This window comes from Ahaetulla prasina, chromosome 2, assembly GCF_028640845.1.
Source record: "Ahaetulla prasina isolate Xishuangbanna chromosome 2, ASM2864084v1, whole genome shotgun sequence".
In the NCBI taxonomy this organism is placed as follows: Eukaryota; Metazoa; Chordata; class Lepidosauria; order Squamata; family Colubridae; genus Ahaetulla; species Ahaetulla prasina.
The window spans coordinates 95,600,933-95,617,921 of NC_080540.1; the positions used below are offsets into that span (position 1 = coordinate 95,600,933).

At 33.6% G+C, this 16,989-nt stretch overlaps 1 protein-coding gene across 1 annotated transcript in view; it reads right to left on the reverse strand.

Annotated features, from left to right (window-relative positions):
• Nucleotides 1-842: 842 nt before the first annotated feature.
• Nucleotides 843-16,989, reverse strand: part of PCBD2 (pterin-4 alpha-carbinolamine dehydratase 2) — a 36,021-nt gene continuing 19,874 nt past the window's right edge. Inside the window, exons 3-4 of the mRNA XM_058170871.1 lie at nt 6,020-6,100; nt 843-1,351 (exon numbers count right to left, since the gene is read on the reverse strand). Coding sequence (XP_058026854.1) covers nt 1,241-1,351; nt 6,020-6,100 — 192 coding nt within the window. The 3' untranslated portion in view covers nt 843-1,240. The remainder of the gene's footprint in view (nt 1,352-6,019; nt 6,101-16,989) is intronic.

Consider the following 16,989-nt stretch of genomic DNA (forward strand, 5'->3'; position numbering starts at 1 on the left):
TTGGGACGGTGCATTGATTCGGCCATGTGATGGGCATGTGGATGCAGGGGAAGGGACTTGGACTTTCTTTTGGGTGGGGGAAACCTGGAAGCTTTCAGATTCAGGTTTTCCCAGATGTGCCAATATGACATCTCTAAAATGGAACTTTGAGGAACTTCTAGCCTTGGAGTCTTCTTTTGTTGGGGGGTGTTACTTGGAACCCTGACAGGCAGTTGTTAAGTGAATCACGTGGTCATTAAACAAATTCAGCTTCTCCCACTGACTTTGCTTGTCAGAAGCCAGCTTGGTAGGTTGCAAATGGCAATCGCATGACCCCGGGGTGCTGCAACTGTCATATATATGGTAATTTTGGGAGTTGAGAAACATTGACTTAGGTAGTAATCAAAACATAATTAGACCAGGAGTGACCAAATCCAGCCGTAATTATTGGTACCTCTAACATATTTTGCAACATATTGTCTTTTGAGGCACTAACTGCAATCAATCCCTTTCTGTAGCTTCAAATAAGACTTCCATACTTCTCATCTAAATATTGGGTTCAATTTCTTTATTAATTCAGAAAAGCAACCGAATAATGCACCTTGGAAGTCATCCTTTCATTACTATTTTTTAAAAAACTCTTTCGTCGTTTGAATAAAAAGTATTAAGCAATTAGAGAATGTTTATTTGCATCATTTTTAACTTCAATATTGATATGATTTTTCCACATGTAAAATGAAATACTGAGAGGTTTTAAAATCCACACAAATATCTTTGACAAGTGTTTTAAATAAATTATTGGAAGTACTCGATTTCTTAAAGAGTGCAACACATCTTTTCAAAAGAAGACACACACACACACCTTTTCGAAAGAATAAATCTAAAGCTTTTATTTGGGTCTTGACTTGGGCACTTGAAGGGTTAAAATTGGAGAGGGGAGCATGTATGTAAGCACCAATATTTAATTTATTCATCCATTCCTGCAAGGATAGGTTTCAGTCTGACCTTTGCAGATTCAGTGTATTATTCTGAAAAGGATTTCTGGGTAGAAACTGACTTCTCAGTTATTGAAGAATGCTTAGCTAAAATCTATTTTCAAGGCCTTTATGCTGAATACCTCAAAAGCGTTTTATATACTTGATAAAAAATTTAGGTATCTATGCAAAAGCTTCTGCTAGAATAGGGAAATTTGAGGATTAACTATTTTTACCGTAAGAGAAAAGGCTAAATAAACAAATTATAGAATTTGTGTATGATTACTTTAGCACCCAGTTGTTAGACAAGAAGCGGCAGCTTTGTCAATAAATTGAGCCAGCTTGACATCTCGCTTTGTCAGACCACCACAGTCATGGGAAATGAGTGTTATCTGGACCTTTGAACAAGAAAGAAAAAAGATAAAAAGTTCATCACACATACAAAAATTGCAACTAAATACATTTTTTAAAAATAACATAACCATTCATAATTTAATGTATTTCCTTGTAGACTCGATTTAGTATGAAAATCTCAAGTACCGGTGTACTTAATTTGTATATTTAGTTTAAAAAGCACCTGTCTGTTGTTCAAAAACTGAAATGGTGCTGATATATATATATATGTGTGTGTCTTTGGTTGTTTGGGTTTTCTCCCGTGTAAAATTGGAAGTGTCTTGGCGATGTTTCGACGAAGTCTCATTCGTCGAAGCTGAAGCCTGAAGATGACGAATGAGACTTTGTCGAAACATCACCAAGACACTTCCAATTTTACCCGGGAGAAAACCCGAACAACCAAAGACCTACATACAAACACCCGTGAAAACCTCAGAAAATATATATGTTTTCTGAGGTTTCACGGTGTTTATAGTCTTTAGTTGTTTGGGTTTTCTCCGTGTAAAATTGGAAGTGTCTTGGCGATGTTTGACGAAGTCTCATTCGTCATCTTCAGGCTTCAACCGTGCTTCTGGGAGCAATGTGTGATCGCAGCTGTTTCTTCCTTTTAACTGCTAGTGGGGTTTGAACTGATTGGGTGGGAGCACAGCCAAACTCCCACCCAATCAGTTCAAACCCCACTAGCAGTTAAAAGGAAGAAACAGCTGCGATCACATTGCTCCCAGAAGCACGAAGCTGAAGCCTGAAGATGACGAATGAGACTTAAACGCCGCCAAGACACTTCCAATTTTACACATATATATATATATATATATATATATATATATATATATATATATATATATATATATAGCACTAGCAGTTTGCTCCCAGAAGCACGAAGCTGAAGCCTGAAGATGACGAATGAGACTTCGTCGAAACGTCGCTAAGACACTTCCAATTTTACACGGGAGAAAACCCGAACAACCAAAGACCTATATACAAACACCCGTGAAAACCTCAGAAAACATATATATATATATATATACACATACACATACACATATACATATATACATATATATATATATATATATATATATATATTTATATATATACACACACATATACATATACATATATATATGTAGGTCTTTGGTCATTCAGGTTTTCTCCCACGTAAAATTGGAAGTGTCTTGGTGACATTTCGACGAAGTCTCATTCGTCATCTTCGTGCTTCTGGGAGCAATGTGTGACTGCAGCTGTTTCTTCCTTTTTAACTGCTAGTGGGAGGAAGGGAGGAAGAAACAGCTGCAGTCACACATTGCTCCCAGATATATATATATATAAGCAGTCAGATATAGACAGAACGTGGAGACAGTTGTACAACAAACATGTTTGCAAAAAGTTTCTCTAGAAAAAAGAAGTCCATTTATTTATTTTCATTATTCATAGCATGCCCCAAACATGCTGGGTGGGGTATAACTAGGCCATATACAATACAAAAATTAAAGTTATCAATAATCACACATCAAAGGTATTAAATAAATGAGGGTTCAAACTCATATCAGAGCATGGCTATCTTAAACTATTTACAGAAAAATATCAGGCTTGATATCTCCATATCTCTCAGGGGAAGAGTATTCAATAAAGTCGAGCTGCTACTGAGATTTGAAATAGCTGCAATCTCCAAGTCAGCTCCAAAAACAGAACCATGCTGAAAGTATTACAATAATCCAAGTAATTAGTGATCAGTGTGAGTTACTGTTGCTAGGCATCTCATTCCAGGTAGAGATGCAATTGATATGTCAGCCAAAGTTGGGAGAAAATTCCTCTGGCCACAGCTTCCATCCACTGTTTAAGGAAGAACTGGGAATCCAGGAGAAATCCAAGATCACAAACCAACTTGGTTTGGGGGATGGGGAGTGTGAATAGCCTAGCCAACGTTGCCAAAGTATCTATTGATAACTAACAATTCCACCATAGTAGAATTTAACCTAAGGTTATTTTACCCAATTGTCATAGCATCCGGGCACCAGTTGACGATTACTAAGAAATGTTCAGTTGGCAATGCATAACTGAGTATCAGCAACATATTGGTGACATCTTTCTTCAAACTGATAAATGACCCTTGGTTATGTGTATATTCTGTATTCACTAAAGTGGGAGAGAGATCTGGGACTCTCCACATTGGCAAAGGGCTACCTCCCCATGATACCAGATGGAACTGGCCACTTGGGAGGGAGAGGAATTAGCATAAAACTGTTCCAGTTTCCCAATCCATGCAGCCAGTCCCAAAGGGTACCAGATGGCACTGATGGCACTGAATGCCACTGAGGGTCCCAACAAAAAGCACTGAGCCAGGTGACCAATGCTGTTTTGGTCCTGAATCCTGACTGAAATCCTATGTCATCCTGTGGCTAATTTGCTGTCACCTTCTAAACCAATTTTACGAGGAAGGACAGGTTGGAAACTTGGTGAATATTGTGAAAGATAGCCAGACCTAGGGAAGACCTCTTCAAGAGAAGACAAGACTACTGCCTCTTTCAAGGCAAGAGGCATTAAGTCTAAGTTCAAACAGATACTGATTATCTCATGGAGCCTGCTGCTCATACCCTCTCCCCCAGTCCAAAGAAGCCAGGAGATCTCCCACAAGTGGCAGAATTTATACTACCAAGGACCCAATTTACTTCTTTGGGCTTCAGAAGATCAAAAGTATCCCAGATATAATGCAAATGCTGCCTTGCTCAAAAGTGGATTCTGTCCAATTGACATTGTATTTTCTTTAAAAAGAACTTATACATATTCTCTGCACAAGAAAATTGGATTATAACCAATTGCAAGTGAGAAACTGTTCAGTTTAAAATAAAGGTGAAGAGCCTAGCAACACTGCAGATCAGCTCTGATGTTTCTTCCAAGGGATTATTCACATATCTCTAGCAAAACACTATGTTCTGCTTTGCAAAATTTCTTTGTATCATCCAGCTACTGTGGGAGGAAAAAAAGATTAAGTCTAAGTCTCAGAAATTAAAACTGTATCAGGAGTATCAAGAAATATACACACGTTAGAATAGAAATTGTTATCAAAACTCCTGTCTGCACATGTTGCCACAAAAATATCTTGTTTAAAATCATGATTTAAAAGCAAGAATTTCTTAAGAAGTGAGAACTATTAATAAATCAACAGATAAATTCTAACTATGAATCGATCCATAAGAACATTTCAAGATTCGTAAAAATATCTTAATTTGGGGTTGGTTCCTTTCAGACCAACATACTCATTCAGAAATTTTATTTTATTACTTAATCTAGAGATATATTTTGAAACTGCACCAAGAAATCTAGAGTTCTCAAAAATATTTCTTGGCTTTGTAATTTGGAAAATTAACTTGCCATATCAGAAAGCAGAAACATCTAATACTATTATTTGTCTTTACTTTTAAAAGGGTCTGCTCCTGGGGACAGAAAAAAGAGCTAATAAATCTGGAGAGCCAATATAAATCAGCTGCTCCCAACAGATTGCAAAATTTGAACAAAAGGAGTTAAAAATACCTAGTATCAGTTCCTAAAGATCTCAAAAATGTGCTACCAAATTAAAATGTATATATGGCGGAAGGGTAAATAATTAAATACCGTTTTGGAGAATAATCATATTAACTCTAATTTAATTTAATGTGATTGTAAATAAAATTATTATTATTATTTTGTCTTGCTCCCTGTTCACTACTTCCTGGTGTGAGGCCCGTATACATTTAAAAAGTCAAGAATAGTCCACAAAAGTTAAGCACAACTGGAATTAACAGCATTTGCAGGAAGCATTAGGGAGAAGGGGGAGGCAGAGTGACACAAGCAGTGTTATGTGCCAATGTAAGCCCTGCTCATTTCTTGCTTGTGTCACAACTTCACACAACCCCCCCAAAGGGGTGGCGCTTCAGTATTATGTTTATTTCTGCATTATGACAAAAGCATTGAATAGAATAGAATAGAATAGAATAGAATTTTATTGGCCAAGTGTGATTGGACACACAAGGAATTTGTCTTGGTGCATATGCTCTCAGTGTACATAAAAGAAAAGATACGTTCATCAAGGTACAACATTTACAACACAACTGATGATCAATATATCAATATAAATCAATATAAATTGAGATAATGAAGTTGCTGCTGCCTGGAATATAGAATTATTATACTTTCAAGGCTGGTAAAACAAGAGTTTGTGGATTTTTCCTATTACTTCAGTGAACCAACCCCAGCTATATGAGGAAAGGTGAACATGGAACCAAGCAGCGATGGGTTTCACAGTTTCTTACCACTGGTTCGCCCCGTGTGCGCTCACTTCGCGCGCTTTCACCTTCCACACATTTGCCAGGCCTTCACGCATGCGCTTTGCTTGTGTGTGCGCACCTTCCGGACATGTGCCCGGCCTGAAAAATGTGCCTAAATAGGACCAGGGCGATTTCCACTACCAGTTCGCCCAAACTGGCTGAAAAACACCTCTGGAACCAAGCAATCATTGCAAAAAAGTGAGGAATGAAAGTGAAATAATTTGAAAATGATTCCAGCAAACAATAAGACAGAACAATGTTCTGTTTCTTAATCTATTGTGGGGGTGGGTGGTTTTAAAAGTATAATTAGAGCCTGGTAGTCACCAATGAAAAGAGATAAACTACTATTCATTAATATTATTTCATTACCTTATTGTATACATTAAACCACTCAGGATGATGATTCATCTTTTCAGCTTGAAGAGCTACCCGAGTCATAAAACCAAAGGCCTGCATAGAGAAAATAAATAAATAAATGCATGTGTAATTCTTAAAATAAAGCATTTTATTATATTCTGCATATGCCAGAAGGGAAAAGTGTCAAAATGTAACAGTAAAAAAAAAAAGCAAACATGTATAGGCCTGATACTGTACATGCACTTCTGAAACAAAACAAAAAAAATCCCGATTAAATTTTACTAGTAATGGAGAATAAAACCAAGAAAGTGTGTCACAGAGATTATTTCAGAAATTGTTACAGAAGTCTGATGAAGCAGGCAAATGTCTGTATCCTTACACTATAGATACAGAAAATTATCTGAGTTAAGAACAGGTGTGATTTGATCCAAATCAAACAAAGCAAAATTGTATGTGCTCTATTTCACCCACTTTATCTTGTGTAAAACAAATTCTACAGTTTACATACATCCACACAGTACATGAGTGCTTAAAGTATCAAGAATCCAATCCTATGCAGCGATTTTCCCTTGCCAAAACCAAACAAACTGCTCTCAAAATAAGACTAAAAATCTAATTGAAAGATTATTTTAACAGCAATAAATATGTGAGACATTAAGTATGATCTTTCAAAGTCAACGTATCTATCAAATGTACTAAAGTCTCGTTATAAAAATTTGCAGGGGGAAAAACCATGTTCAACCCTTTGACAGCAATTTTGACTAAACATATAATCAAGAAGTAGTATAATAGTTGATAATAGTTTCAGTATTGTTTTCCTCTACCTCTACTGAAGTATGACTGCAAATCACTTCTCCAGTCAGATGAATGCAATCATTACAATCAGAGCAAATTATTCCAACAAAGTTTTTCGTGTACAAATTATCAAAATGTTGGCAATTGAAATTATTTGCTCTCAAGTGAATCACAGAATTGCAGCCATTGTTTCACTTGATTTTGAATTAAATTTCAAAGTCAAACCACTGTAAAAAGCAACTTTGAAACTTAGTTCTGAAACTATTTTTGAAAGACTACGAGCTTTAGTTTTTAATAGTGATAAAATAAGGCATTTTCTACAGTTCTACAATTTAATGAATGGCATGATTTAGAGTGTTTACTTTATACTCTTTAAAAGAAATTTACTAATGTTTCTATTGTGATTATTTATTTACTAGAATGTGTAGGTAATCTCACTTCCAGGTTACAGTACTACAATACAATACAATTCCCAAAAAGATAAAATCAAAATAATCAGTAATTCTTGGTATAATTACAGTAACTACATCAACTTCCATGTTGCAAAAAATTCCTAATGAGCACAGTAAATAAACAAAGCAGACATCAGACTGGCTGTCCCTTTCTCACTGACATTATTTATGAAGTTAATCCCTGCATTTTGAAGTTATATTGCCTTTATTATACAAAGAGATGGAAGGAAGCCAGCTCTAGTAGATAGGGCACAATTGTATCAATTCTTCGCTGCAGAGATCACCAAGAAAATCCACAGCTGTAATAGTTGAAAAAAAATCCCAACCAACCAACGCAGAAGTTGACAACAGTAAATTGCAACTACAAACTACAGCGGCATGGATGTGTCCATGAAGTCATCAAACCTCATTCTTTTCCTTTAACTTGGACTTGAAAATGTTCTAACATTTGAGCAACACCATTAAATCCGTACCTATAGCTTGGGTATCAAACTTTTATTCTCCATTCAAATTCCATAAACAGAAATTGATCACATGAATGGTCATAAAATGGAGATTGTTTTTCCTCGGTCATTTAACTACCTACCCCTGACTTTCAACGTTGAATTTTGTCCACTGAATCAATATTTAATTCAATTACTAAAAAACATTACTAATAACCATAAAATGATAATTATGATGCAAACATTACATAGTTTAATAGAATAGACACCTATCTGCTTTCCCAGCAATAAAAATGTTTGGAAATATAAAATTTGGGAATAATCTGTACTGAATTATCTGAACATTTGCTATGGTCAACAACCAATCTAGTCTGCCAATAGCCTGAACACTAAATCTTGCTTAACCCTGGGATTCATGAGCAAAATGATTAGGTAGCAAGTGATAAAAAATTATATCTGCTTGAGACACTGGAAAGATACTGCCAACAACAATACAAGTCAGGTCCTTTTATCCCCCCCAATGCTCCTTGGATTGAAGACACTCCACCTCAAGGGAGAATAAATCACTATTCCTCTGCTTTAAAGATCTCCACTGATATTGCTGAGGATAGATACTGTAGTATAGATTCCCATTTACTTACTTTATTTTTGTCTGTCTATCAAATAAATAAATTTACTTAGTTTACTTTAATAAGGACATCTCTTTGCTTGAGTATCTAGCCATGCTGGTGAAGAAAGTGCTTCAACTACCAATTAAGAGTTACGCAAAAGGAAAGCTTTATTCAAAAGATCAATGATGGTACATTTTGTTCAAGGTGATCAACAAAGGCAATACAATTAGCCTCTAGTATATGCATCCAAAAATAATGAAGAGCAAAAATATAATGGGATTATTAAATCTCCCTAGGTTTTGGGTTTCCAACTGGTATCTTATGAGATTTTGGATAAGAATGCCAAAAAACCTGCAAGATCCTGAAAGTTCTGAGGTACTTATTTTTTTCAATCCTATGTTTAGATTCCAATATTGCTCTGCGAGAATCATGCGTATCATGCTGTCCACAGACCCACGTTGCAAATCCTAAATATTATGGTCCTCAAAAAAAAAAAAAAAGATTGGAAATTGTTGATGTAAACCACAATAAGCAAACCAAACATTAAACGGTAGTAGCCTAAGAAGTGGATAATTTTGTTTGTTTTTTTAGTATTAGGAGTTTGATTATCTTTGTGTTTGGAAATTTAATTTTATAGATCATTGAATGCAAGCTAAAAACAAGTTAATCACATTAAAGTCTCAATGAAACTATTAATGTCACTCAATTTATTAACTGCAACAATTTTTGAAGGAATTCTTGTTCAAAGACTCTATGACATTTTAAATTATTTTATGGATCTTGTAGAATTATTTTTCTAACAGTGAAAAATTTTACTTTGCTGTAGTCAGGTTTATCTGTACATCTAAGAGACTCATACTTTTATAGTCCATTTTAAGCCTGTACAGCTGTCTTCTCCTTACATATATTTTTCACCGAGAAAATGAAAAGCAGATCTGTTGAAGCAATTTCGGCAGAGCAATCTCCATTAAGCCTTCTAAATACTTCCCTTGCTAATTAAATGAAATCAGAACTTTATTGTTTATGGACCACCTTTTGTATCTGTAGGCTTATAACCTTCTTTTTTTATAAAATACAATTGGGAATGGGGGGGAAAGCTATTTAGGATTGATTATATATGAAAACATTATTACATAATCAGTTTGGACATTTCTTCACGTCTTGAAACATAATCAGTAATTGGGTGTAATTGGTGATCAAGGAAACTATCTGGTGATCAATTAAAGTAATTACCAGATTCCGGCAACACAACCAATCTTAATTTGAGCAAGAGTCTGCAATTCTTCAACTTTAATTTAAAATAATGAATATTATTAAGCAGTCTGTGAGCCAAGATCATGGTCAAGCCTACATTGTATATAGTAGTCAGATTAGTTTTGGTAAGTTTTTGTTTACCAGCAAGCCAAACACTTCATGTTAGAAAGTGTTTTGTTTATTTTGGAAAAAAAATCCAATATGGTCTTGACCTTCATATCAGGAGCTTACCATCGCAAGGATATTTTAACATCTGGATATCTTTTTCCAACTCAGTGAGCAGGTCTTAAAATAATTCAATAGAAAAAGAGCACGCATTGTAGTGAATAAGCTTGCATCTTAAAGACCATTTTTCCCCTAAGAATCAAAAATTTATTTTTTATTTTTTATTTTTATTTATTTATTTATTTAGTCAAACACAATAATATATGTAAGTATAAGCATGAAATAACCATACAAATTGAATACAACCAAAGGGAACATTAGGACAGGAACGGTAGGCACACTGGTGCTCTTATGCACCTCCTTACTTACTTACTTATTTGTCTTGGAGAACATTCTGGGACAATCTTATTACAGTAGGAAAGGTATAGGATGTATATTAAAAAAAAATACAATTTGCACATTTGTATTATACAATTTGCATTCAATTACATTTTTCTCAGGAAGTTTGACCAACACAACTTCTACACTTTTTCAGTTTAGTAGTTTATTTCCAATATTAACCTCTGACCACAACAAACTTTTTCTCCTCCTTGAAGAATTCCTTCTGACTTGAGAAAAGTTCTCCCTTTTGCACACCTTGTTCCTTAAACGTTACATATTAGAGCTTGCATCTTTCCTACATTCCTTTATAGTTCTGCATTGCTACTCTCAAGAACTATAGTCTTCCTCTTTCCTTTTGATCTCAATATTTTCATTACAATTACCTAATAACTCAACTAAAGTGCTATGTGATTTCCTTAATAGAAAGAATTCTCAAAGAAAAATAGTAATAATATAAATATTTATTCATTATTCATTCCTTGATATTCGTTAAGCATTCAATAGGCAAAAATACATTAATCCCATGTTACTTAACTTGTAGCTTCCAATAGATCAATATTCCATTGATTGTTGAATTAATTTTGATAGCAAAGGTTAAATTTCTTGATAATTTTAAAGTTGCTGGAATATTATCATGAGTTTTTAGGCATACTATGTCCGAATAATTTTTGCTTAGAAGTATGCTCTATCATGCTATATCTACTACTATATTAGAATTATTGCACCACTTTATATCTAATTAAATATGAAACACACATACTAATCAATCTCAGGTTTAATGATGTTTCTGAGAAAATATCACAAATCTTCTGAAGGTTATGCTATGCTTAGAAAGTTACTTATTTTATTGTTATCTTTCACAAAACTGGATTCAACTAACTTCACATTCTAGAATACAAATGTTCTTTTTATATTAACAACTACTGTGATTAAATATATTGCTGGAATTACACTTAATTAAAAACAATATTAAATGTGTTTCTATGTAAATGGCAGATAGACTTTAAAATATCAGTATTTTACAATGTTCCTAATATCAGTACTAGGAATAAATGTACTATATTGACTGTACTATATATCTTTTATTTTATTTTTTTATTTTTTTATTTGCATTTATATCCCGCCCTTCTCCGAAGACTCAGGGCGGCTTACACTATGTCAAGCAATAGTCTTCATCCATTTGTATATTATATACAAAGTCAACTTTTATTGCCCCCAACAATCTGGGTCCTCATTTTACCTACCTTATAAAGGATGGAAGGCTGAGTCAACCTTGTCAACCTTATAATTAATAATCAGATACAACTTAAATGTGTCAGTGAGATTCAGCAGTGATAAGTCTCCTCAATGACCACATCCAGAAAATAAGAGGAAACATATTAGACAGAATGAAAATTATGCAGAGCAAAGGTTCAGATTGTCCATTATTTTCTTCTGGGCAGGGACTAAATGAATGGCTTTAGGCAATTATCAAGAAAAATATGAAAGATGCAGAAATACCCTATTTTCTATGCAAATCTCTAAATGGGAATTTTCCTTAAACTATACAGGCAGTACCAGGTCTGCATCTAGATACAAGTAGGCTGCCTATTACTAAAATGGCAGATTCTGGATATGTTTGAACAACACAAAAGACAAAGGAAATAGGGGAAAAATGACAATATTCTCGGATCAGTGATCCAAGAAATCAAAATGATTTGCCCAATATTGAAAATATTTGCAAAAATTTAAAACCCTAATGCTCTTCTACTTACTATTTTCATTTATGAAAAATAAAGCTTCCATGAAAATATTTTATTTTGTTACTATCTAATAGGTTTGACATTTTGCTATTTTAATATTATTGCATTATGTTAATATGTTATTTTACTAGCTATGCTAAATCATACGTCATGTGTTGAGATGGGCAGTCATATACATTGAATAAATAAATATTCCAAGAATACATCTATTATAATGTGATAAATATTGATAAATATAAAATAATACAAATAAAAAGACCTCTTTTGTGGTCCTCCATAATTTTAAAAGTGGAAATGGGTCTTAATGCCGTAGCAAAAAGTTTAAGAAACACTGATCTAGACAACTAGCCCACTATGGAAACATGGGCTCTGCAAGCTTCTGTGTATATTACATTTTACCATAAATTTTTCACTTTCAGCTACAGGATAAAGGTAAAGGAGTTCCTGCAGATTTTACTCCGCTAGTCGCTGCCCACTATAGGGGGTGGTGCTTAACTCCATTTCATTTTAGAAGAACATACAAATTATTCATGAATTCACTGTATTTTAACTTATTGTATCTAAATCAGTCTGAACTCTAAATATAGATTCTTTCATTCTAATGGTGGCTTTATTTTCATAGCTTATTCATATACTATATAAGAGAGATTCTATAAATTAAACTCCAATGAATGTCAGACAGAACCTAACCTAACTTCATCTAAGCTAACCTAAACTCTATTTCTATATTCTTCCAAGATCTTACATAAAAAAGGCATTACCCTTTTTACTACAACTATAGGCTATGGTTTACAATTTACAATTCTTGTTTACAATTATTATGGTGAAGAAACTAGCTAGTCAGCTCTGTATCAAACATTTCGACAGCAAAAGCACAAACTCTGATCTATTTTAAGTACTTTGCCACTCTGTGTAATCTTGTAAAAGCCATTCTTGCCTTTGATATTTAGAATGTTTACACTTCATACGTTATTCAAACAATGTTTTACATATTAACAAATAATGTGAACAAAACTTCATGTTAGATCAAATTCTTCAACAAGTGTCTTGCCAAAATGCTGTGATTTTTCTATAAAATTATTCCAATTTGTTGATCTTACATTGGATGAAACATACTGTAACAATCTTCATAATTTCTGTCCTTTTGGGACACTGTGATTTAAAGTAACATAATACAGACCAGCACCACTGCTAATCTAAACCACCTGACCAGATAAACAACAGTTTCCCCTTTTCTCTTCACTGAAGACATTTCTGTTTATTGTCATATGATTTGCTAATTTTCAAGAAATGAAGAATAAATGCAGCCAAGTCAAACTGTGGGTAAGAAGAATTGGCTATTACACACTGGAATATCTTTACATTTAGGTATTAACATAATGTCAAAAGTTTCAGGAGTTTCAAGGAAAAGTAGGTTAAATGGTTACAAGTATTTATGCAAAAATATCTAACTGAAGAATAAAATAGTTTAAATCAATATAATTTAATCTCAGTTAGTTTTAGGAGCTACATATTTCAAAGGCCATCCAAACAATGACATTCCCATAAGACATTTTCACCAGGTCCCTCAGTGATTTAAAACAGTGGATCAGAAATCAGGTTGAAACATGTATTTAAGGGCAATAAAATTAGCACACAATTGGCATTAGGTAGAGTGCAAATGAATAGCAATTTTATATCAGAGTAATGGAGAGAATGGTCAAGAGGGAAGAAATATATTTAAAAATATTTTGCAGTTATTTTTTATTATTATTGCAAAGAATTTTGGTTCCATTTTAGACCATTAAGAAGAGTTGTAAATTCCTTTTACACCAGAAAAAAACAACTGACAGCGAATGGAATATTTTACTTTATAAAATAGAATGCCATAAATTAATGTATATATATCTATTCAATAGTTATGGATTTTCACAATCATTTAGATATACCTGATATAAAACATCATCTGAACCCCCCCCAAAAAAAGGAATTTGCAAAGTATGAATAATTTCAACTAAAAGATAAACCAAACATCATATGCAGTTAGTCTTTGAACACAAAAGAAGCTCAAATTTGCTTTATTCAGACAACATTCCTTTTGCTCCATCTACAAACCAATAATGCCAATAAAATTGGGACAAATTATGGTATGATTTGAAGATAAGCTGTCTGCTGATATATTTGAATGAATCTAAAGGGGGGGTGTTTTCTGGCCCACGTTTTAAACTTTTAAAGAGCTTGTGAAGACATGGCTCTTCCTCTAGGCTTTTGGAAAGGGAGAATGAAGCCCCTTTCTTCGTTTCTCAACTTCTATCTTTTTTCTTCTTTTTAAGTGATTTTATTGTAATTTTCTTGTTTTGATTGTTGAGAGTCACACAGAGTTGGGAGTCAGGAGGGCATCCAAGCTAAATAAATGAATAGATTTTCTAGAATACTAGTTTTACATATCATATTCATCTTTATGTTTATTGCCCAAATACATATTTATTTTTTCTTAAAGGATGATTTGCATTTCTTCAAAACAAGACATTTTCCAGATTCAAGGACAGGGTGTTTTTTTTTAGTTTATTTTCTTATTTAAAGCATTTAAAATAAACCTTCTAATAGAAAAATAGTGGAAACATCATATGAAGCTTTTTAAAAAACTAAAGGCAAACATTAGATGTTCCAGGTTTGATCACAGAATATCTCTTGACAATCAACATTTCATTTCTCCATATGTTAGTTATCATGCATTACACTTAGAATCAGAAAATAAAGATACCTTTTTCTTCGGAAATGCAAGAAATGGGGGAATGTTTGTATTTTTGTTACAATAAATGGACTTTTCGGTTTCTAACCAAAATACTGTACTTCAGAGTTTGCCAATATAAATTTCCAAGCAGGAAAGCACCTGTTCACGTAATCAGCTGCTTAACATAATGAAGTCTGTGTTAAATTCAACAAAATACAGTTCAAAGTTTACTGGATAGTTAACTCCAAGGGATGCTTTGTTACATCTTTCCAGGAAAAATAAAACAGTTGAGCTCTTCTTCTGATTACAGTATAAGCTTTTGAACAAAGCTTTTGCATGACTTATTTACCAGAATATTCTATTTGTTACAACAAATAGAAACAAACAAACATTGATTTTAATTAAGTACTGTTTGATAATGGAGTATTAAATATTTCAAATTATCAGCTATTCTGACATTACTGAAAATGTTCCAAAACTATTCCAATCATTCCAGACATATTTGGAGCTCAATCCAAATATCCAGGTATAAATTCAGATAGTTTTACATTGTAAGATATTTCATTATTGAACTCTGAGAAAAATAGAATAATGTAATTTTATTTATTTATTCAATTAATATAGTCATCAATCTCACATACATGACACTAGGAGTTACCTAATAGACATTAAACTTAACTTACTTAAGGTACAGTATTCTCAGTGTAATACTGCTCTTCCTCCACAAAAAAACATTTAAAATGCCATACAAAAATTATGGTAGGTACTAATATGCAGACAAAAATACAAAGAGACGGCTATAAAAACACATTCAATCCATTTGGATTTATATAAAAAGCTTTTGAAAAATATCAAACATATCATTCAAGAAAATAAATAGACAATAATATTTTGGGCAAACTATTCATGCAAATACCTTTGGGCTACTTCCATTCCATTTGACCAGGAGTTAAGGTGAGGGGTTGCAGAATTTATATTCAGGCAGCATACTCCCAATCACAATCCTGAATTCTAAACACAAATTTTCCACCTTTTATTATCCAAAAGTTATTCCAATCCATAAATCAGTAGAACATGTAAATGCGATGACTATTCCACACTTACAGACTACGGCTGTCTTGAAGCTGCAAAGTGTAAATTCCTTCCATTAGTTCCCTATGTGCAAAAATATTATGTTTTGAAAACAGGGTCCTCTCAACAGAGACTTGGATTTATCTTCATGGCCACTGGTTAGAATTGGTTTTCATTCCAACTGATTGAACTGTTTATCCTGGCTCACTATGTCAAATTGAAGTGGAACAAAATTCTATCAGACAAACTCTCCAAACTTTGTAATGAACTGAAGCTGAATTCAGAAAAGCTGAAAAGATAGTGTTAGTAGATAGTTTCTCTGTCAGAGGAGTAGTATTCAATTTGCTGTAGATGGGACCCATTCCTCCAAAACACGGGTGTCAAACTCGCCGCGTCACACTGCTGTCATTTGACGTATCATGATGTTTTTTCCTTTTGCAGAGCTGGGGTGGGCATGACCTCCACCGGCTGCCAGTTTGACCCCCCCTGCCCCAAAACAATCTGATTCATAGAAGAAATGCATTATTTTAATTTTAATTTAATTTTAAAAAAATTACTTTGATGTAGTGGTTACGGTTTGGGTTTGGGTTTCTGACCCAAAAACCAGGAGACTGAGTTCTAGTCTCACCCTAGACATGAACACAGCTGAGTGCTTTGAGGCCAGTCGCTTTCTGTCATTGTGGGGAAAAAGAGGAGGAGGAAGGAGTGTTATGTATGTTTCCCACCTTGAGTTACTTATAAAGTAATACATGTGGAATAAAATTATGTTCAATAAATAAATAATAAATTGTTTGCCAAGATTTTATTCTTCCAAGCATCTTAACAATTTTGTTCTTCTAATGCTAGTTTTATAATTGTTTTATTTTATTTCTTATTATATATTTAAAAAAATATATTATGTTTTAATTCATATTTTAACTGTAGTAAATTGAGAATGCTGATTTCTTAACTCTGAAGTTCTGTGAGATTTTTAAAATAAGAATCTTTAATCAATCTTTACTCCTGATGTCTATAGTCCTTACAGTTTGGCAACTTTTTCAGAACTGAGTTGCCATTATTTTCTTCCTAGGGCTGAAAGTAAGTAGCCCAAAGTCAAGCAGAACTCACAATGTCCCAGTTTCTAGCCCAGTGCCTTTAATCAGTACACCAAGCCAGCTGTCTCTTGAATAAGTAACAAATTCAATCTCACTCAGTCTGAAAAAGGCAAGGTAACTATAAAAATATGGAATTCTGATGATCTAAAGTTATTTAAGTAGTCTGTAAGTAGTATCTACACCTGGGAATAAAGCAATGTTTTAATCCAGCTGCTTGTCTAGAGCTTGCCATACCACAAAGATTTTTCACACGAGTTGAGT